Genomic DNA, 21,726 nt, shown 5'->3' with positions numbered 1-21,726 from the left:
TGCTGCATGGCGTGATGCGGTGTGGCGTGATGCGGTGTGGCGTGATGCGGTGCAAGGCAGTACGGCGTGGTGCGATGCGGTGTGGCGTGATGTAGTGTGGTATGATGCGGTGCGGTGCGATACGGTGTGATGCAGTACAGTGTGGTGTGGTGTGGTGCGGTGCGGTGAGATGCGGTGTGGTACAGTGAGATACAGTACGGTGCGGTACAATGTGGTGCAGTGCAGTATGGTGCGGTGCTGTGCGGGCAGCGTGGCCGGGAAGGCAGCCCCACGAGATGGCACTCTCTCACTCGCTTCCCCGCCACGGCCCAAAACCGGAGCGCGCGACTCCGGCTATAAATTACAGAGCCAGACGGCTCTCATCACCGTGCCCGGCGCTTGAAGGAGATTCAGAAAGGTCTGCCGCAATTCCCTCTCGCTCAGGCAGGTCAGGATTGGGTCCTTCAAGTCTGTGCAAATGCTTTTAGCCCCACGGCTTTAAATTATGAAAGGTGACATGTGACCTCTGGTTTGTCTCATGAGACCAGGCACAAAGATTTATAAATATTTCAGAAATCTGGTTCTTGCCCTAAACAAAGGGACTCTGCACATTTTGTGAGGCCGAAGCTGCGGATGGGGTGGGGAGAGGGAGGGCAGCAGAGACAGAGGGGCTGCTGCTTGAGGTACCGTCCCCCAAACTTAATCGGGGCCGGGGTTCAGACCTGCCACATCTGTCACCTATTCTGAACGTTCCCCCCTTACGCCAGCACACAGCCATCTGCCCGCTCACCACCCCTGAGCTCAGGACAGCGTTAATGAGATGGCACCTCTCTCATCCCGATTTCGGATGTGCATTCACATTTTCACTTGAGCTTTTACAGCACAAAGCAGAAAAGATGTGGACAAGAGGCTGGAGAAGTAGCAGAACGCCGGGAGGTTCAGAAAGCTCCAGCTCACCCCGCTGGCACGCTTTCCAGCAGCTTTAATTTCCCCGTGAAATTCATAAAATGTTGCCTCCTCGGTCTCTGTTTTTCGATGGGTATTTGAGCAGAGCAGCCACTGTAATGCCGCATGTGAAGTGCCCTGCGCAGATGTGCACACAGGCGCACGGAGGGGACCATTCTTTGTGTACCTTAACATCCCATATTCCTAGGATGATTTCCCTCTTTCACAGCTTGCCTGTTTTATAACAGATTTGATGCAGGAGAAGACAAATTGTCTCACAAAGGAAGGACGACAAATCATCTTGCAGCTCTTAACAGGTTATTTTTTTTCCCTTTAAAAAGGAAATTTCCATAACAGAGGCGTCTGTCTTCTTACTCGGGATGTCAAACATCAAATGTTGGGACACGATGATTTCAGCCCATTGGCACTAACCGGGGTCACGTACACCACTTCACTGCTGCCAGCTTCAAAACATACAAAAACTCCTAGTTTAAATACCAACCCGTCTAACAGCCATGGTTAACAGCGATACGGGATGCTTAACTGCACCTACATGAGCTGACTTCTGAGGCCGAGTCAAAGGTTAGGGGGATAAAATCCACCAAACAAAAGGATACACAAAGGGCAGAATGATCCCGAAGCCACGGTGCCTCGGGACCAACGGCCAAGACAAGAAGGTTCAGTTTCATGGGACAACACGTGCTTTTTTTCCCCGGTCTCCAGTACAGCTCAGGTCTCCCCACCACTGAGCACCGGGGTACACATCGCCTCCCTAGTAGAGTCTCTCCATCTCCCCCCAAGGGACCCAAGAGGGGACCAGGGGGCTCTTCCAGAAGCCACAGAGCCCAGATGAGCAGCTCGTGCTCCCACCTGCAGCCTCACGCCAGAAACACCCGATTTCTCTGAAATGTCAGAGCACCGCACGCTCAGAGACTGCCCTCCACCTAATCTCTTTGTTTCCCAAAACAAAGCCAATAAAAGCAGGACAACCTGTGTCTACACAAACTTAGAAGAGTTCTTCTCACCCGAGGTTTGTGCCGCGCAGCACAGAAGCCGCTGGTTCAGTTGTTGCAGAAAGAAGGGCTTTGCCGCCTTTCAGGGACTGCTGTCGTGGTGAACATACTGGATTGACAATCGCAGAGCCCAAATTCCTCCATTAATCTAGTCTCATGGTGTTTTAATACCCGAAGTACAAAGTGAGCTAAGTTACAGGCTGGTATCTCACCAACTTTTTTTTTATTATTTTTTAAAAATATTAAACTCTTGTCATATAAGTAAATTAATCTTTTAATACCAGGATTTCCTACTACGTACCCCCTCTGCCTGCAGCAAGACACACTGTGACAAAGCAACTGCAGTAAATCCAGGAGTGAGAATACTGATTGGGAAAATACACAACATCCTGGCAGAATCCAAGGGAGACGCTCTAATCCAAACCTCACCGGCAGCTGGATAATCTCTGTCTTAATTCAGCTTCCCAGCAGGCACCGGTTTGCTTGGGCAAGAACAAGAGTGGGCCGGATGCTCTACCAAGCATTTACCCGAGGCCGAGGGGACTGTGGGGTCACGAGCTTAATTTCTTGCACTTGGTCGTGGGATTTCAGGCAGCGACTCCTGCCCCGAGCTCAGTTCTGCTGCCTTCTGAGTCTGCACTTCCAAAGCCAAACACAAAATGGACCCCCACAGGTGTGGAGAGACTGTACGTATTCGTATATAGGTATATACAGGCATCCATGCTACAGCACGGTCTGCTGGAACTTGACCATATGCTAAAAAACGTAAATACAGAGAGCAAATGCACACACGGGAGCTGGAAGACGGGAGCCACAACACACCACGCAGCCCAAGCTTGAAGCCCCAGTTGCCTGGGGTTCCTACAAACCAGTGAGGTGACACTAAGGTAACTTCCACCCCAGGTTATCTGGCTAAACTAACAGCATCAGCTGGGGGTGTATGATCCATACTGCCCCAAAGCAGGGACCAGTTCACTAGCTGGTGACAATCACAACGTTGGGAGATCTGAGAAGAGCCGGGGAAATTTCCCCAGCTCACGGAAAAGATTCTGTGCCTCATGCCGTGGGTGGAACCGCAGGGTTTGACATAGTCCCATTACGGCCATCTTTTTCCCTCTAATTTCACAGAATCACAGAATCACCTAGGTTGGAAGGGACCTTTTAAGATCATCTAGTCCAACCGATGAAAAAAAAAAAAAAAAAAAGGCTCATAAAAAAAAAAATTTGGCTCATAACAGATGCAAAGTCACTGAATTTCACTGAATTTTTAGAGTTGGAAGGGACCATAAAGATCATCTAGTCCAACTCCCCTGCCGAAGCAGGATTGCCCAGAGCATGTCAGAGCATGTTACTCAGGACTGCATCCAGGTGGGTCTTGAAAATCTCCCGAGAAGGGGACTCCACACCCTCCCTGGGCAGCCTGTTCCAGGGCTCTGGCACCCTCACCGTGAAGAAGTTTCTTCTCATATTTGAGTCCTCCTCCATAATGAAGAACCATTTGCCGAGGTAAAAAGTAACCTATCTAAAAGCCGATATATTCTCCCCCATCTTCACCCAGTTACAAATCCCCGTTTGGAATTTCAGCTTGCACTTGAGAACGCGTCTCTTTTGTCCTGCCTGACTTTACTGCGGAAAAGCCTCCTTTTGCCTCCCATTTCTGCGCTGGGTGCCATCTTTAATGATGATGTATGGGTGTCCTTTTCCTCTGCAGTGCCGTGGGGAGGGGGTCAAACATGCGACACCGCCAGCATGTGTATCAACAGCAAATTATAAACCGTGTCAATCCAAGTTAATGCAAAGCTGTAATCCTCTTTAACAAGAGATCAAATCAGTGCCATGAGTTATGTTCATTCTGTAATCTGATAAGAAATAGAGTGAGCCTCTAATAAAAGAGTAATGAGAGCCCTTAATGATGCTGTTAAAAGGTAGCGCCAGTTAAAATATTGCTGTTGTTCCAGCTGATTAGATCACTGTTGCATATTTGCACAATCTTGTTTTACCTGTCAGAATATCCTGAGTCGTCTTGGGAGATAAAGGTGTTTGGACCAAACATCCGTGTCCTTAAAGAACGTCTCTCCTGCAAGTTACCGTCCTCCAGAGGTGAAATAATGATGTTCATCAAACTTAGCAGTAATTTGATATTATACTTTTTTCTAAAGTGTCTGTGTTTAGTCTCTGTTCCACAAACACACGTACAGTGCAGAGATCCGAAGATCTATATATCAAAGCTGACAGAGAGATATAACAAACCCCAAATCCCCACACAGCTCTTCCCAGGAACACAGGCTTTACCTGACCTTGCCACAACCAGGCTGTTTAGAGGATCCGCTCCTGCAGATACGGCATCTCTGCACATACTGAAAATACTCTCACTTGCCCATGGACCCGCAGGCCTTCAGTGGGAATTTCTAGCCCCAGTTTGCCCATAAAGAAATACATCGGGCAAGCACAGGAGCTTTCTGCGAGTGCACAGATGTCTGATCTCCTAAAAACAGGCGGCTCTTCAGAGCTGGGCCAGCTGAAGGTGACAGCATGGAAGATGTGGGTTCAACTACAGCTCTGGCCCGGACCTGCTGTGTCACCTCTGGCAAGTCACTCGGGCTCCTGACTCATGGGTTTCTGGACCCAAATGTCTTTGGAGATATGGGCTCTCGTTTCTCCATGCCCAGTTTCCCAAAGCGTAAAACAGAGAAGACGCCTGGCATCTCCCCAGCTCTGTTGCACATGGTGGTACTGAAGGATGAGTAGATACCAGATAGACACCAGAGCAATGGGATCAGCAGCACACTGGGTCGTGCAGATGGGAACAGAATATTTCAAGGCAAGTCCAAGAGGTGGCACCCACATGATGCCACCCTCAAAGTCAGGTGCATCACAACCAGAGGGACATCAATCTCGGGTAATTCCTGCCCGAGACTGCTACACTCTCCTCTGGACAACAACCACAGCGCAGTTACATTCAAGCTTTGCCTTCAGGTTCCCCGGCTTAGGGCAGGCCCATTTACATAGCAATGACCTTGGACCGATTAGAAAAACCTTGGCCCAAGAGTGCTATAAATGTGTTTAAGTCTATAAACATATACCCCAAGATAACCATAAAAATCACTTTCCAGTGTATGTTTTAAAATACTACCAAAGAGGGGTTAAAATAGAGGAGGGCTTGAGGCCACCAGTGTCCCACACATTACAACATAATATATGTGAGCACAAGGTTAAACAGCCATGCCCATACGTAGGGTGCATGAAAAACTGGCAAGAGGAAGATTAATTGCCTGCATGAATGCTATTATTCCAACCAGCAGCAAGCATAAGAAAGAAAGTGGCAGTGATGTTGACAAAGGCAGTTATTATACTTGTACGTTTCTCTTCTCCCAATTCAGGCTGTAAAACAATTGGGGAGTAACTGTTCATCCCCTTCTCCACGCGGAGCTTGGGCTGTTTCTCGTCACATGCATCTGCTCTTTGTTTCCCAGCCAGTGGTAAGTGATAAACTTGACGTCTCCAAAAGTCCTGGGCATCCCACAGCCATGGCACCACCACACAGGGACCTTCAGGTGAGGGCTAGCAGTTCCTTGCACTATTTTAAGGTCTCTCTGCACAGCCAGAGTCGTGTAAAATGGCTTAAATGTACAAGAGAATCAGAAACGTGTTCCTAGGCGGCATTAGCTATTTAAATATACAGCAAAGAGCAAGCTGTTACACTGCTACAGACTCGTGCACTGACAGCAAGTAAAGCAAGGAAAGAGTCACAGACAACTCCCCTCTGCTTTTGCCCCAGTCACACAGTGCTTGTGCTGTTCTTCACGAGGAGCGAGGACTGGGCACGGCCAGGGGAGAACCAGAACTGCATCACCACTCGCCCCCCCAGACTCTACACAACACCCCCAGGCTTCTGCCCCTCCACATCTCCACATACATATTTCTTTACTGGCCTTTTCCAGGTCCCTACCTGCCACTGTAGCCGCTGGTAGAACTTAAAGGGAATGTTCTGCCAGCTCTGTTTCTACAACCCTTTTTTTTTTTATATACAGCTCACTGACACTTTAAAATTTCTCACACTACAATGCAGAGCACCTCATTGTTCAGATGTGTATTTATTTTGGGGTCATGCCTTTTAAGTGCCTGACCAGGGAAAAAAAAAATGGCTCAGAGCACGATCACATCACTGTGAAGTGTATACTCGCATTTTCAATCTAGTAATTCACACTTGCAAACAATAAAATTACCTTCTTCTGTCACAAAGGAAAGCTGTTATCATTACTGCTTCCCTCTCATGCGTACAGGCCTGCTCTTTTCTTTTTAATTCACCCGCAGTTTAAAGCAGATGTTGAATTCTTCTTGCCTTGTCCAGCACGGCCGTGTGCTGCTAGAGAGTTATTATGGCCCACGGCGAGTGCAGGGGCATTTTAAACTGGGATGTGAAGTGACCCTTAGAGAGTGGCTTTGATTTTCAAAGAAATGACTGGTAGCAGCAGATATCTTCATTTTGGGCGAGTTGACCCAAAACACCCCGAGAGGTCCAGTTCCAGACACTGGCCACTCCAATATTTTGAATATGTTTTATCTCTGGATGCAAACACAAATGGTGTAAACTAGGGGGGGAAGGAAGGAAGCTAAGCTAAATAACGCCCAGGTTTTCAGCATGCAAAGCAAGAATTCCCACCCAAATGTGGAAGGGCTGCTGCACAGAGGAAGTAAGAATCTGTTCTTAAAGCCCATATGGAACAGGAAAATAAATAACAGGCCTAAATTACAGCAGAGGGAAATTTAAGCTCAACATTAGGACTAAACAATGGCAAAGCAAAACCTGTGGGGAAGAGGCTGCAAAGAAACTGCTTAAGGAAGGCTGTAATGCCTGCAATAGGCAAATGTAAGGCACGTTCTTTGTGTTACAGGTAACCGGCAGGTACTTTGGCAAACACTGAGAAAAGCTTAGGCTTCTATTTGTGTAGCTCTCTCTCATCTGAAACTAAAGCTTTCCTATGTATGTTAAAAAATGAAATACTACTACTGTTATTAAACCAGTGTTTTTTACAGGCACTTCTCAGCAGCAGACCTCGGTTGCGCAGAAGGGGAATCAGTGACAGAAACACAGAGCGACCTCTTCAAGGTCATCCCCGAAGGCACCAGAACTGGGAAGAGAACCCACCCATGCCCAGGGTCTGCTGGGAAGCCTGGTCTGGGCAGACTGGGATAGGGCTGCCCACACAGTACAACCCTTGGGCACACTCGCTGGTGTGCGAACACACCAACCTACAGTCTCGCTGTAGACGGGGCTGCACCAACAGCGGGAGATAAGAGACTAAAATGCCATTAATGGAAAGTATGGCGGGCCTCCAAAGCGACTAATAAACTTAATGTAAGGACTAAGTTCCCGCAGTCAGACAATAAGCAGCAGCAGCTGTTGCCACCAAAGAACCCGTCCAACACGCGAGGGATGTAATAACCCGCTCAATGTGGAGAAAAGCCCCGGGAGACACTTTGAGCAAACCAAATGTCACATGCTCTGTCCCTACCCTGATAATAACTACGTCAACGCAGCACAATGGAGATGGCATCCCATCAGCTGTGACAGCTTCCGAGGGTCAGCCAGGCCCCGTGCAGCGTGTGGTGGACTCACGGTGCCTCCCAAGAAGTGAGGGCATGAGGGTTATGATGATGGGAGCCAAACGAAGGGCAGCTGAGGCCCAAGAAGGCCGTTGTGCAGAACGACTCCCCTCTCCCAGCTGTTTCGAGGCACTTCATGTTTGCCTTGACCTGCTGGAGGATTTTGGCTTATAAAACGCATTTTCTATGCAACCTTTGGAACACAAGTGAGTGCGGTGAACCGCAAAGCAGGAGACAATGTCACCTCTGGGGACAGCAAACTCTTAGGTTACTAGGATCAGCCTCACTACTTTTTTTCACCTTCCTCTCCCTCACACAAGCTGAGCTTGCCTTCGTTCCGGGGCCAGAGCAGGAGTCCGTGCACCTGCCTTACCTGTAGGACAGTGCAATATGTATTATATGCAAAAAACCCACAGACACTCTAACCTAATTTGGAATTCTCAAAGCATAAGTAGTAACCAGTCAACTGGACATAATAGTAAGATAGAGAAATGCTAGAGTCACGCGGATTATTAATGAAAACAGTTATGAACTGGTTTTTTCCAAACACACATACGCCACCTGCTAATTACCCTCAGCCAAAAAGATGAGGGGAAGAGGCAGCACATCCCAGAACCATTTCTACAGGATGGTACATGTGTGTCTGTCCCTGATGTTTGATTTGGGACTATCCAAACCAGCAAAGACACCAATTCTGCACAGGTAAGGAGGTCCTTGACAGCTGGGGAGCACAAACAGAGGCTGGCTCAAGCCCTGCATATCAGAAACAAAAATGCACTTGATTTATTTGCCAAATAACCAAAAATGTGTATGTCTAATCTCACAGTGCCCAAGCCACTTGTGTCCCTCTCTTCCCAGGATCCAGGTACGGGGGTGGCAGAACTGACCACCCGACGTGGCTGGAGGAATAGCTTTCACCCTACACATCCAACATGTTTATTTTTGTGGTGAGAGAATCTAGACAATATTCAGAAATTGGAGCAGTTTTCTCACTTGAAAAAAAAAAAAAAGAGAGAGTAAAGAAACTCTGAGATGCACGATGAAACAGCACAGGTCTTTTGTGGACACAAAACGCCTTAGTGGCAGCTTAGTGGAGAGCTCTCTCTCATCCAGAAGTCTGTGCAATATCCCAAAAGGCAGCAGTCGGAGAACAGCAGGTATTTGGTTTCCATTTCGCAAACAGACAAATGACATCTCTCTCTCACAAAGCACAAACATGTTCCACAACCCAGGGGAAAGATGTTTCTCAAGCCTTCTACATCCATTCACTGGAAAAATTATTCCACCTCCTTCCCACAAAAAGCTCAGCACTTTGAGCTTTAGTTTAAAAATGTAATATTTAAGAAATATGGGTGTATATGTAGAAAAGCTATCTAGTAACTTTGCACAAAACTTCATTGATATTTTCTTTACTAATTAGCATATTAAAACACTATCGGCTTCCAATATAATACTTCATTCTTTAAACAGACATAAACACAAGCAACATTTAGGTCTTGAGTGAATCTTGACCGAACTATTCCAGTTATCAACTGATCTAAGTAAATACACACTAAACAGAATTTAAACCAGTTGCCATTTCTGTTAAAAGACAAGTTCTTTGTAAGTTTTGATTATACCTGAAGACACCAGATAACTTTGCTGTCTATTTCCAAAATAATTCCATAAAACGCGAAGATTTCAAAATCAGAGGAGTTTTAAAGCAGAAATCAAAATGTAGGTATGGAAATCTATGAAAATGTCTTGTTTGGTGACACAGTAATTACAGAGTGAAGCTCAGCCAGACTGCCTGGACAGACGCGACCAAGACACCCAGGCTATGATGCCAGTGACAAATGGTTAACTGATAAGAAGAAATGGAGGGGGCGACAGACTGAAGAACAGGTCAATATCACGCTGTCATGAAGCCATTTGAGAAACGTAATTAATCTATTACTCACCTGGCATCATCATTCATTGTACAGTGGTCAATAGGTGCCATGAAGCTCACCAGCTTGCTATGGACATGGTACCTGAACAGCGCAGGAAATAAGCAGGCAGCACATTAGTAACTATTAATGAAAAGGAAATGTTGCTGCTTGAACAGAAACACCCCAGTCAGTGAAATGCAAAGCACTGGCTTTCCTGGTGGCTGGTATCTAATGAGTCACTAGTTGTAGCTGGCAATTCCCCCCCCTCTTGCCTCCTCCTCCTTTCTTAGAACATGGACAGAAGAATAATCAGATGATACAATGAACTGAATAGCAAGCAAATCCTTTTTTTATCACAGCTAGAAAGAGGACATACAGCACCCATTAATTGTGCACGAGTAACTAATCAGACTCCCAGACAGACACCCCTGAAAAGTCAGAGACAGAGAAAAAAGAACTCGTTTTCAGCCTTCTGTTCAGCTGGTGTCTTAATCACCTTCTGGAATTTATGCCCAAAGAGCCCACTGCAGGCAGCAGAACCGTCAGAGCGTCAGACCTTCCCAAGCATCCATCTGCTACCACTTTTTCCTTGCTCTATGGTATCTAGGGCCCTGAAGGCTATCAAAATCCTACTCTGTTAGCCGTACCCGGGGCTGGAAAGTCTTACCCTGAATAACTTGCAAATGGAGCACCTAAAAACAAGCAAAGGAGGAGGCAGGAAAAAGACCTGTGCAAAGAGGAGATGGTGCATGTCCAAGGTGACACAGTGCTGCATCTGGCTCAGCTTCTGAGCCACCAAAATACTTCTGTGAGCTGTACTGCACCTCCAGACACGGCACCCCCTTCCCTCTTCCCACTCTGGGCTAGGAACTCGCAGTAGCTTTTCACGACTTACGTTCAAGGACCTGGCATATACAATTTAACAGAGTACTGAAAAACTCTGAATGAAAAGGTGGCTTTAAAGCCTGGTGTCCAAGTGCAGGGGATTCCAAACCGCTGGCTTTGGTGTACACTACCACGCTGCCTACCCGAGTCTGAAATGTTTTATCCCAGCTGCTGCTATTTTTAGAGCTTGACAAATAGCAGGCAAAAGGATTCACGAGCATTTGCCCAGAATCACCTTTCCACTCTGTCACCTCTGCTCTCCCTTTTGTTTGCTTACGCAGGAACGGTCCCTGGAGGGGATTTTTAGCTCACAAGACTGTTTCAGAACGGCTCTTCAGGCACAGCACACGCTCGCCCTCGCACAAGGGCTTCTCTGCACAATCAAGGCTTTGTCACTCCTCATGGAAGCAACTGCCCTGGTCCAACGCTGTGAGGATGGAGTCAGGGAGCAGAATGGCCGCGCAGGGCTCGTACTGCAGCAAACATGGGGTCAACACGCTGGACTATGAAATGGTTTGCTTATGAGACATTAATAACTGATGGATTCACACAGATCAAAGCTTATCCAGGGACGGTCTGCGTCCCCAGCAAGGGGACTTAGCAATTCTGATAAATTCTCTGACAAAAATAGTTTGTCCAGAACTAATTACTGTCACATTTTTTTAAATCAGGACTTCAAAAATCCCAGTCTGGCAGGATACAAAAATATTTAATTTCATTGACAGACACCCCATGTTGCAGCAGCGCAGGACCAGAAATCACTGACGTGAAAAACAGGTGTGCAAACATCTCCCTCAAGAAAAGGCATGTCCTAGTGAGGGACAGCAGAGGTCGAGGCACCAGGTTTCTTAAGCTTGACTGTGGAGTTTTTGGATGAGCTCACTTCCCTCTCAGTGCCCCAATCTCCCGGGCTATGAAGGGGACAGGTACTTATGTCACATAGAAGACCAACTGCTTTTGAAAGCACTTGGAAGATCCTCAGACCCTATGATAAACCAGCGCATTTCATCCAAACATGCCGTAATATCGAAGGTTTGCTAAAGGATTGCTAAAAAGGAAGAATTACGGAGACAGAGGAAACTTAGCGTTTGATACTTTGCTCTCCAGGATCTCAAAGCCCTTCAGGAAAACAAGTCTAAGCACTGCTGCCCCAATTTTAGAGAAGGAAAAAGAAGAACAGAGGATAAGTGATAAGCTTGGGGTGACACTGAGTCCCTCAGTGGAAGAACCAACTATTTAAAAACACCCATTTGGGCTCTACTGGACTATTCTGAAAAGACACCGGAGCTTAACTGCATGTTAATCCTAAACACGTACAATGAGACTTTTTTCTTTTATTGATATTTTCCCTGCAGGGTCAGTGCAACTTTTATTTAAAGAAGAAAAAAAAAAAGGCACCTAAGATCTAAGAGGCAATTGACTGGGCGAGATAGCTGATCTCTCAGGAATGCTGAAGCCACAGATTGCACACAATGAGAGACTTCCCCATTATTCCTGGAGGTTTACGAGTCTGACTCAGTTGTGTGATGTTGTCAGTAGTTTTGACTGAATCATGAATATATCCAATTATGTGTGATGCTGACAGAAAAGAATATTGATAGTCAATAATTATAGGCTTTTCAGGCCAACAAAGTAGCTCTTCCCTCTTTTAATAAATTATCTTATGACATCTATCTTAAAAATTGCTATGCCAGGCCTGACCCAGACTGACTCCACTGACTTTCTATCAGATGCCATCTAAACTCACGATTTATAGTTTACTCACAAAAGGATGGTTAATGTTGCGGATTTTTCAGGAAGCAGTGCAGCTTTTCAGCATGCCTCCCTGCCACAAACACCTCCTCCACTACAAATCACGCAGTCACGCTAAACTCAGGGAGACTAATAGATCTGCTCTGCAAAGCGGGGGGAAAAAACCAACCCTATCCCTCTCCCGTCTGCTTCCCCTTCCACCCTACTGCGTGGAAGATTCTTCCACTGGAAACACAACAGGAGAAATCAACCCAAGTTAGCGATCCAGGAGTCAGGACGTGAAAAGCTCTGAAGCTAAAGAAAGCTGCAGCGGGACTTAGGAAAATAGAGATTAAACACCAAATTCCGATCGACAGTCAGTAGGAAACGGACGTCTACCTCACAGAGGCATTTCTGCACATCTTCCCCTAGAGCTGCTACCCACATTTAGTCAGCTAAATATATATTGCACAAGAGGTGTCTACTGGCTTTCACTAGAAATTACTGCCCCAAATTGCTTAGGGACACTTGAACACCTCTCTCCTGCGATTTCTGAGACCAACGAACACTCTTGCCAAGATTGATCTGGGCAAAGCTCACAGGCTGCATCCAACCAAGCCCTTATTCCAGGCTCAAAGAACATTAAGACTCCCCAGTGGATGCCCCAGAGCAAGACATCTTGCCCTAAAAGGCCGGAATAACCCTACCAATGCACCCCAGAGCCAACCCAGCCCAGCCAGACTTTATTTGGCAAAACCAGAACTTCTCTTTGCGTGCAGAAGCTGTCACCCACCGGATTCTCCTTCCTTTACTGGCTTTTCTGTCCACTTTCTTCTTTATTTTGCTTCGTAACTTCTGGATGGCCAGCCATTGCCTGAGGAATGCAAAACGACCGTTACACAACTTTTAGGGCCACTAGAAAAATGAGTTTTAGGTACCCTGGGGTCTGAGGCCCTTCCCAGCCCTTCTACCCACTGCATTTACTCAAGTGAAGGAGATCAGAACCTCAGGAAAACAAGTATGAAACCTCAGGTTCTCATGGTACTGCTTCATCCCACGGACACGGCATTTGAACAAGGAGCGTTTCTCCCGACTCCAGCCACAACGGGACATGCAGAGCAGAGCTGCTGATCCCAAGGAGAGAATCACTACTCAGTGAGAATATTCCACCTGCAGAAAAACCCACGGAGGCCACAAGCTTGGCTCCGTATTTCACTCTTTTCTTGATTACCGAATATTTTTAAGAATCTTTAGAATTAAAAATAAAATCTTTGCAAAATATAAATGCTAAAATCTGCAAAAAATGTCTTTACAGGTACTGCTTTTTTGTTTCTGCCTTGATTACTGGGGCTTCTGTTTTGCATATAGAAAGCCGTAAGAGAATAGATGGTCTGCCACACCCTAAATTGATTCTTCAAGTCAGACAGGTTATGCCAACTTCAGGAAGAGAATTGCCATGATGCAGTAGATACTCTGAATTTATTTTCTCCCTCAGTTTTGCAAAGTATATTGAAAATGATAAGCAAGTATTTCTCCCCACCATCTCTGACTTAAACCTGGCAGATCTAGCAAGAAGTCCTATACAACACTCCAACTATTACTACACAAAACTACAAAAGAAAGAAAAGCAACAAACATGTTCAGAAAGTGCTGTCTGATCCCCGCGTGCATTTAGAAGGGGAGCTCAACTCCTCCACCAGAACTTCATCAAGTCAAAGAAGTTTTCAGCAGAGGAAAACTTCTACTAGTTATAAATATTTTTTCTTTTACGAAAATGAGCGTCATCTTACCTGATTTATACAATGAAAACTCAACATCAGGAAAAAAAATCTAGCAAAATCCAATTACTGCAATCTTAATATAATCTTAATTACTGTAATCTATTTTATTGTAAAGTCAGATAAATGTACAATGTAATCACCGCTTAAATGTAATTTTGTCTATATCATGTTAAATTATAGTGAATAGCTTTCCATAATATTCCAGACATACACAAAATAAATTTGACACATTGCACTAAAATTTGGGTAATATTTTACAAGTATAAAAGTTATTTCACCATCACAAAATTTCCTAATGCATTTTCTCCTCCTCCCATACTCATACCCCCATTTTCAGCCTTCCTCTGGCATTTTCAGCCTTCCTCTGCTTTTACACTTTCCTAAATTATAGCCCATGGCTATTTAAATGCACACTGTTCATTAAGTGGTATTTGGAAGATTCTTTATTTTCTAACCACGGAATTAAACAGAGAAATAAGAGCTTCCCTGCACGGAATTACATTTTACTTCTGCATGCAGGAAACTTTCCTTAATATTGTTTTAACTGTAGAGTATCTTTTCTTACAGCAAGGAGAGAGCACAGAGGAATTGCTGTAACTGATCTCATGACAGAAGGTTTGCTCCTCTAATACAATGAGAAATCAGAACTCAGAATGAGAAAAGGCCAAATTTCAGCTGCGGGCAGACACTTTCTCTAGTTTCCCCTCGCAAGGGTCAGTTAAGACACCCCTCTATGGATTCCCTTTGTGCTGCATGAACCACTGAGACAGAAATATCAAGTCTGGAACAAGCCTTCTACAACCAGAAATTATCTCCAGGGAATCACAGACAAAGCAGGGCCCAGCTCAAAGGCTGCAAACTCCTGGGCAGCCAGTGTGACGCACAACTAAGGAGTGTGTACATCACAGAGAGCGGCTTTCTTGACTAATGGCATACCATTTTCATAATTCGTTATACAATTTCTAACATCCAGATACTTCTTCCAGGGTCATTCAAAATTTTGCCCTCTACAGTGAGCTGGACTGGAAGCCCACAGGTAGTTTTCAACTCCTGGACTGGCATAAAGCTAGTGATGTTATGGACAACTTCTACTTACCTGCCCATTGCTACCTGGTCGTTGGGGTCCAATGAAGTGGTTTTACGTTCTATAAGTTCTCGAAGGAGCTAGAAGAAAGAAAACAATCCCATTAAAAAGACATGTTAATACAAACAGGCTCACGGGTTTCTCAGAAGACTTAAGAAATTAACTGCCAATTTCCCAAGGGAACCTGTGTGCCTCATTTCTTGAAACTCCCAAGAAAGCCCTAAGCCAAGAACCAAGGCTTTTTAACATTTCCTCTGTGCAAAAGAGTTTTCCAAGGGAAAACTTTCACGGCCCCACACTTCAAGTGGGGAGGGCAGGGGGGCACTGAAACACTTCACCAAAGAGAAGCCAAGCGTTGCTGGGCAGTAACACTCGCTCCGAGGAACAGCACAGCAAAATAACTTTTATAGCTAGAGCAGGAATGCTCAGGCAGCTCAAGCTTTTCTATTTCTTTTCATGTCCTGAGGGTTGGGGTTTGTCCTTTTTGCTTCCTGCAGCCAAAGAATATTGCGAACAGGCTTTTTTGGATACTCGACCGGTGCTATATGTTTATCACCACTCACTGTAAATTGTACGTGCTGTGCCTTGGGTATTAGCCAACATATTAACACAAAGAACAGAAATAAACCCTCCAAAACTGAGGGGCATGTGCTGCTTTCTAGACGCTGACATTTCACTGACTAGTGAAGTTACTGCCTCAGCTCAAAAAGGACCCAAAATAGAGCTGCCTGGAAACTAGGGAGTCCAGGCCATTCCACAGAGATGCTGGAGATGAAAGGATGAAAGATGCTTTTCCTCTGCTCTATCCCTTTGCTGAAGTGGGAGAACTGGACTGCAGTGGTCGCTCAAGGTACAGTAAGAGCCACGGAAAGCAGGGATTGGGGAGCAGCCATGGCCCTGGCTGTCATCTTCACCCGGTCCAAGACGGCACGCACAGAGAGGTAAGAGGACGAGAAAGAAGCTCCACATCCTCCCAGAGCAGCTCAAGCGAGAGGACGGTCCCGGCACCAACGCTGCCCCGGGCACCATCCTATGGGAGAAAGATGCTGACCCCCCCAGTTTCTGATCACTTAAGGAGGGAGGGAGGGAGGGAGAAGGTGTGCACCCCACAAAAGAAAAGCGGCATAAAGGTAGATGGGTATCATTTTATAACCCTTTTTATTTTCAAATAAGAGACACTCAAGCAACAGGTATTTATACCTGTCCACACCTTTCCTCTCCTTCAAGGCATACATCACATTGCACTTAAAAGAGTGATTCAAGCATAACTAAAAACCTGCCATGACTTTTTTTTCTATTAGCTTATTTTTGGAGATTATTGCTGCAGCAATTACAGTTAAAAATTCCAAGAAACGAGGCCACTGGTTTATTATCACTAGCAAACAGCAAGCTACTTCTCTGCCCCGTTTATCTGATTGATTCCCAACATCTTTCTGGCACACAATCTATCAGTTTATCTCTCCCACTTCATCACAGTCACTTCTGGCAGCTAAATACAAGATCCAAATCCAGTGTTACACAGACATACGACACAGTAAACCTATGTAACACCGCCACTCTGTAAACAGCTGCCCTTAAGGCTAAGCAGAAATGGGATCTTGGTTCCTAGTCAATATTCTGTCAAAAGCAAGGTGGGAGGGAGGGTTTTAACAGCAGCGAGAAACGGTGCAGCAAGGTTTTAGTGGTTTCTTCCTGTACCGGCAATAAGGTGTGTTTACTGTCTCCTCTTATTGTGCTTCCTCGGCACGATGCGCAGAAAAAACTGCCGAGTGGTAATGGCAAAGGCCGAGGCACCAGGAGACAGTGACGCAGAGATGTCCTACGCTCTTAGAGAACTAAGGAGCGAGACATTTTCAGCAGGACTTGCTCTTCCTGGTGGCCCACCAAATCTACAGACTAAGGAATGCCACCAAGATCTTACAACGATGTCACAGAATCACAGAATCGTCATGGTTGGAAAGGACCTCTGAGATCACCGAGTCCAACCATACGCACACGAAAAATCCTCCTACAATCTCGGGCACTAGAGCATGCCCTGAAGTGCCACATCTACACGTTTCTTAAATACCTCCAGGGATGGTGACTCCACCACCTCCCTGGGCAGGCTGTGCCAGTGCCTGACCACCGCCTCGCCGACCGACCGAGTGTTGAGGAGGTGTAGTTTTGGGGGCAGGTTCCTAAAGCCGTACTGGGAAGCAGGTGGGATCTTTGGATAGGATCCCTCTCCTTTGGCAAAGGCAGCGTTTCCCACGACGGCTGTGAAGGGCAAGGAGTAGTTCAACTCCCCGTCACTTAGCAGGGATCCCAGTATTTGTTGCTGGGCACATCCTCTTGGTGTACAGAGGATCCTCTCACCAGAACGAGCCGGGAAAAGCTTTGTGCAGCAGCAGAAGATGGAACCCTGCCCACAGTCGTCCCCTCAGGCCACCAGCCGACTGGCCATTATTTGAGGAGAGCCAGTCTTGTTGACCTTGACAGTGAAATGTTCTTTCAATGAAGCATCAACTGCAGGACTGGGGACACTCCCTGGGAGAGGAGAGGGAGGCAAAGATGGGGGAGAAGTAAAAAAAGAGCAGGGACAAGAGGGAAATTAAGAAATAAGAAATAAAAACTGCGAAGCATCTTATTACATCTAAATAGTGTACGTCTTGAAGCAAAGGTTATAAATCATGCTAACAATGGTTACTAAAATAAAAGTGGATGTAGCCAGAGGCTACCACTGAAAAAGTCAGTCTAGACCTGCCTCGCTGCCTTTGGTCTTTAAGGATTTGATTAGTTTTTCCGCTTTCTAGTTCAGAGTCTTGCATTCAGCCCATGCTCCAGAGCCAGCCAGGGCTCAGGATACAGAATGAATGATAAATTCATTTACTGAATAAAGCAATACTGTTTTCACAGCGCAAGACTTAAAACACTTCCGAAGCTGTAATATTTCATTAAGCTTGGCGATTCTGGTTAAAATTTATTAGTCAAAACAGAAAACTCTCATCAGACCCCATATATTCCATTAAGAGTGATATATGGTGTCTCCCAATGTCTAATTATTAACTAGGAAGTGTAAGTAAATCACTATCAGCATTAAGCCCTGATGTGTGGAGACAGAGTTTGAGTCAGGCAATTTTAGCATCAAAAGGCTTTGATTTGAAACATATCCTTTTTTTGCTTTCCCTCCTTCACCTCTTCACATCTTCCCTGACCTTCAAAAAAACCTCAGCTCAGTCTCCCACAGAAGCAAAAACACAACCTGTGACCAAGTGCAACCACCTCCAGCAGCCTGAAGCTCCACCACCAACTCCAGGCTGCTCCTACCAAAAGCTGGAAGCAGGAGGACAAAGTATGTGCAAAGCGGACAATGGGCAATACAGAGCAGAAGAAAGTTGCGAACATCACAATCACAGAATTTTCCAGGTTGGAAGGGACCTTTCAGATCATAGAGTCCAACCATCAACCTAACCAACAAAAACCACCACTAACCCATGTCCCTCAGCACCACATCTGCCTGGCTTTTCCATACCTCCAGGGATGGTGCCTCAACCACTTCCCTGGGTAGCCTCTTCCAATGCTTAAAAACCCTTTCAGTGTAAAAATTTTTCCTAATACCCAGTTTTATTTGTCTTCGGGACAAAGCCGCAACGCTTGCCATGAGTGTTGCTCTCTGTGTGCATTTCTGAAGTCAACAAAGCTTTGCTTTTACACCCAACTCCCTACTCAAAACCAGGGATTATCTACCACCCTGGTAAAGAAAAGCAGGCAGAGGTCGTGTGGTCTGCCAAGCCCAAAAGACGTGTTCATGAAGGGCCGGGAGCAGACAGGAACCAAATCTTCCTCCTGTGTCCTGAGCGCACCAGAGAGCTTAAAATCTCCAGTCACTAACAAAGAGGGAGGCAGCGTTCCCACAGAACACCTCCAAAGGCAAGAGCTTTGGAAGCTGTTGGCATTGACCCACCTCTGCCGACACCAAAGCCACTGTTAAAATTTACACTGGAGTCGATGATGTGTGTTTTCTAAAGGATTCACCTTAAAAGGACTCAGTCTCTGCGCTAGTTAAAGGAGATGCACACAAAGTACATCGTAGAAAATTAGAGGGATTTAGAAATGCCATCAGGGTGTTGTTCAAGGGCAATAGAGATTCATTTCTCATTTTAGAGGTCAATTTTCATTTTAGAGGTTAGGTCTCATTTTCATGCACTATCTATCAGTGTTTCTAATACTCCAGTTGCTGACCTTTCTGATTTGCAGACCCCTAAGAATTTCCAGTTGAGACAAAGAGCTAAGTATAGCTGAGATCAGCCTCGTGACACGAGGCTCACTTCTCTTAGCCCTCACGGACCAATTCAAATTAATACCTTGCAAAAGTTGATCTGTAGTATATCACGGGGAACAGCTTAGTTCACAAAGCTCAGAAATACAACCGGAACAAAAGAAACACTTTTTCTCCAACGTTATTAACATCTTCAGAAAAGCCAGGAAAGGCCCAGGTCCTTTCTGATACAGTGCATCAAAGCCACCTACTCTGTCTTGGAAGTGGCACTTTGAATTCGGGAGTCAGGGACGGGAAGAGGTGAGCGAGGCTCAGCCCTGTGCTGCGCTGGCTGCTCTGCGAGGAAATCGGAACAGTCCCATTGGGCTCCCAGCCCCAACAAGGGGCTGACAATGTTCTTTTTAAAACAACTGCGCAAAACAACGGAAAAGCAGCACCTCGTACCGCTTCTGCCCTCGTAGTCATTTGCTGAAAGCAACAGAGAGAGATTCGCCGGTCCATCCATTCTGAAACAATTAGAAGAATGCGAGAAACCCAGACTCCAGGTTTACCAGCAGCTGCTTGCCTGTACTACAACACTGTGTCACCCCTTGGCTAAAAAAATACTCTGTTTATTAGTGAGGAACTCTAAAATATTTGCAAATTGCTTATGTGGACTTTTCTGCTAAATGTGTATTAGTTACTGGAGACAGTAAACAAACAATTATTGTGGTGGGAAGGTCTCCTAATGGCGCTCCCCTGTCTTTTAACTCAGAATCCTTTCAAAAGCTCAGGCAAATTCCCTTCATCCCGCCTCACAGAGCCCCAGCGTGACACGGCAACCTTGAAAAAACGTGTTATTGTTAAGTTATCTTTTAACAGTTTACAAAGCAGTTATTTTTTAAAAAAAACAGTGTAGGAAACAAAGAGAGAAGCCAAGTGCAACTTGTCCAGTCCAAGCAAAGAAGTAAGATGACAACTGCTTTTCCAACTGCTTTTCCTCTTTCCTGGTGAAAATGCAAAGTCACTGCACTATGAACAGAAGTTGACAAAGTTGCATTTTATCAATGTAGTTTCAATACTTTCTAATTTAGTTTTTTTCTCCTTTAATCTTTGGAAAGACATGGTAAATCACATGGATTTTTCCTTCTTTTTTATATTTACGCATCATACAATTATTTAAACCAACATAAATTATGACAAAGTTGCTTCTAGTCCAGCATACATTTTACACTGCATGTTGCCGGGATGTAGAAACAAGCAGTTTCTTCTCCTCCTTCAAGCTTCCCCCCCCCCAGCAGCAGCACACCACCATTTGGATTTCTAGCAACACCAGAGAAAATTCAGACCACAGCTCAAATATTATTTTTAAATGCCCTTGAAACACTTTTAAAAAATTTAATTGTCTGCAATCTATTTATAATGTGAAAACCTGAACTGCAAGATGGAATCACTGGACAGCCTCTTTTTAAAAAAAAATGTATTAAAATTCAGTTTTGTATAAAATAGGCACTGACTTGCGTATTTTCTAATAACCCATTAAGAGAAGTTTCAAATCAAGCTTTAAAACGTGTTATTAACCATCTACCCAGCCATTTGAAAGATACATGCCTGTGATAAGAGTATTGTATTGCCATTAACCTGTGGGATGGTTCGAGACATCTCTTATTCACACAAAACTCTAAATGCATCTCATTAAAGCCACGAGATCAGCTGTCCATATTAATCACTCACCAGTTTAATTAAGGTAAACCAGCTTGTCAGAAAGCCAGTCTTCTCTCTATTCTTCACCATTATCGACTTTTAATAGTTCACTGGATTAGTAATTACTTGTTTATGGCATTACCAGATTTCTGGGAGAGACAACCCCACTATGTGCCCAAGAACTGCTTTAGGCCAACTCTTGGACTTGAGGAGAAATCTGCCCCATCAGATAAAGTTTTCTAAAAAGCCACACAATGTGATTTAGACACAAGTACAACCCAGAAGAGAAACAAACTGAGCTACAAGTATCTGGACAAGTGATTCAGACTTGGAAGTTCATTTTGTGGTTAGTGGGATGAATGCAGGCGCGCTGGACACTAAGGGAGGGAAAAGGAAGGAAGGGAGCTCTCTCGCTGACTTGTGAAAACCACAGCTTTCACAGGGAGCGGGCAAAGAATGGGCAGACACACACAGTGCCACTCCACCAGGGACAACAATAAAGAAGTCGCAAGTCCAACAATTAATCAATGTTTACTACAGGAACAACAACAGGATCTGGAACACAAGTCTGATGAGGAACAGCTGAGGGAACCTGGAGGAAAAGAGGCTGAGGGGAGACCTTCCCGCTCTCTACAACTCCCTGAAAGGAGGGTGTAGCCACGGGAGGTTGGACTCTTCTCCCAAGGAACAGGCCATAGGATGAGAGGAAATAGCCTCAAGTTACACCAGGGGAGGTTTAGATTAGATATTAGGAACAGTTTTTCCACTGAAAGGGTTATTAAGGATTGGAACAAGCTGCCCAGGGCAGTGGTGGAGTCACCATCCTTGGAGGTATTTAAAAGCCGGGCAG

The 21,726-nt window shown here is 45.4% G+C and overlaps 1 protein-coding gene across 1 annotated transcript in view; it reads right to left on the bottom strand.

The window, feature by feature from the left end:
- The window catches only part of AATF (apoptosis antagonizing transcription factor), a 56,670-nt gene that overhangs the window by 7,774 nt on the left and 27,170 nt on the right, over positions 1 to 21,726 (bottom strand). Inside the window, exons 9-11 of the mRNA XM_074160623.1 lie at positions 14,948 to 15,015; positions 12,864 to 12,944; positions 9,485 to 9,556 (exon numbers count right to left, since the gene is read on the bottom strand). Coding sequence (XP_074016724.1) covers positions 9,485 to 9,556; positions 12,864 to 12,944; positions 14,948 to 15,015 — 221 coding nt within the window. The remainder of the gene's footprint in view (positions 1 to 9,484; positions 9,557 to 12,863; positions 12,945 to 14,947; positions 15,016 to 21,726) is intronic.

This window comes from Numenius arquata, chromosome 18 (genome assembly GCF_964106895.1).
Source record: "Numenius arquata chromosome 18, bNumArq3.hap1.1, whole genome shotgun sequence".
NCBI classification, from domain to species: Eukaryota; Metazoa; Chordata; class Aves; order Charadriiformes; family Scolopacidae; genus Numenius; species Numenius arquata.
The sequence above is the reverse complement of the archived record's forward strand: the minus strand, read 5'-3'. Positions and strand labels throughout refer to the sequence as shown.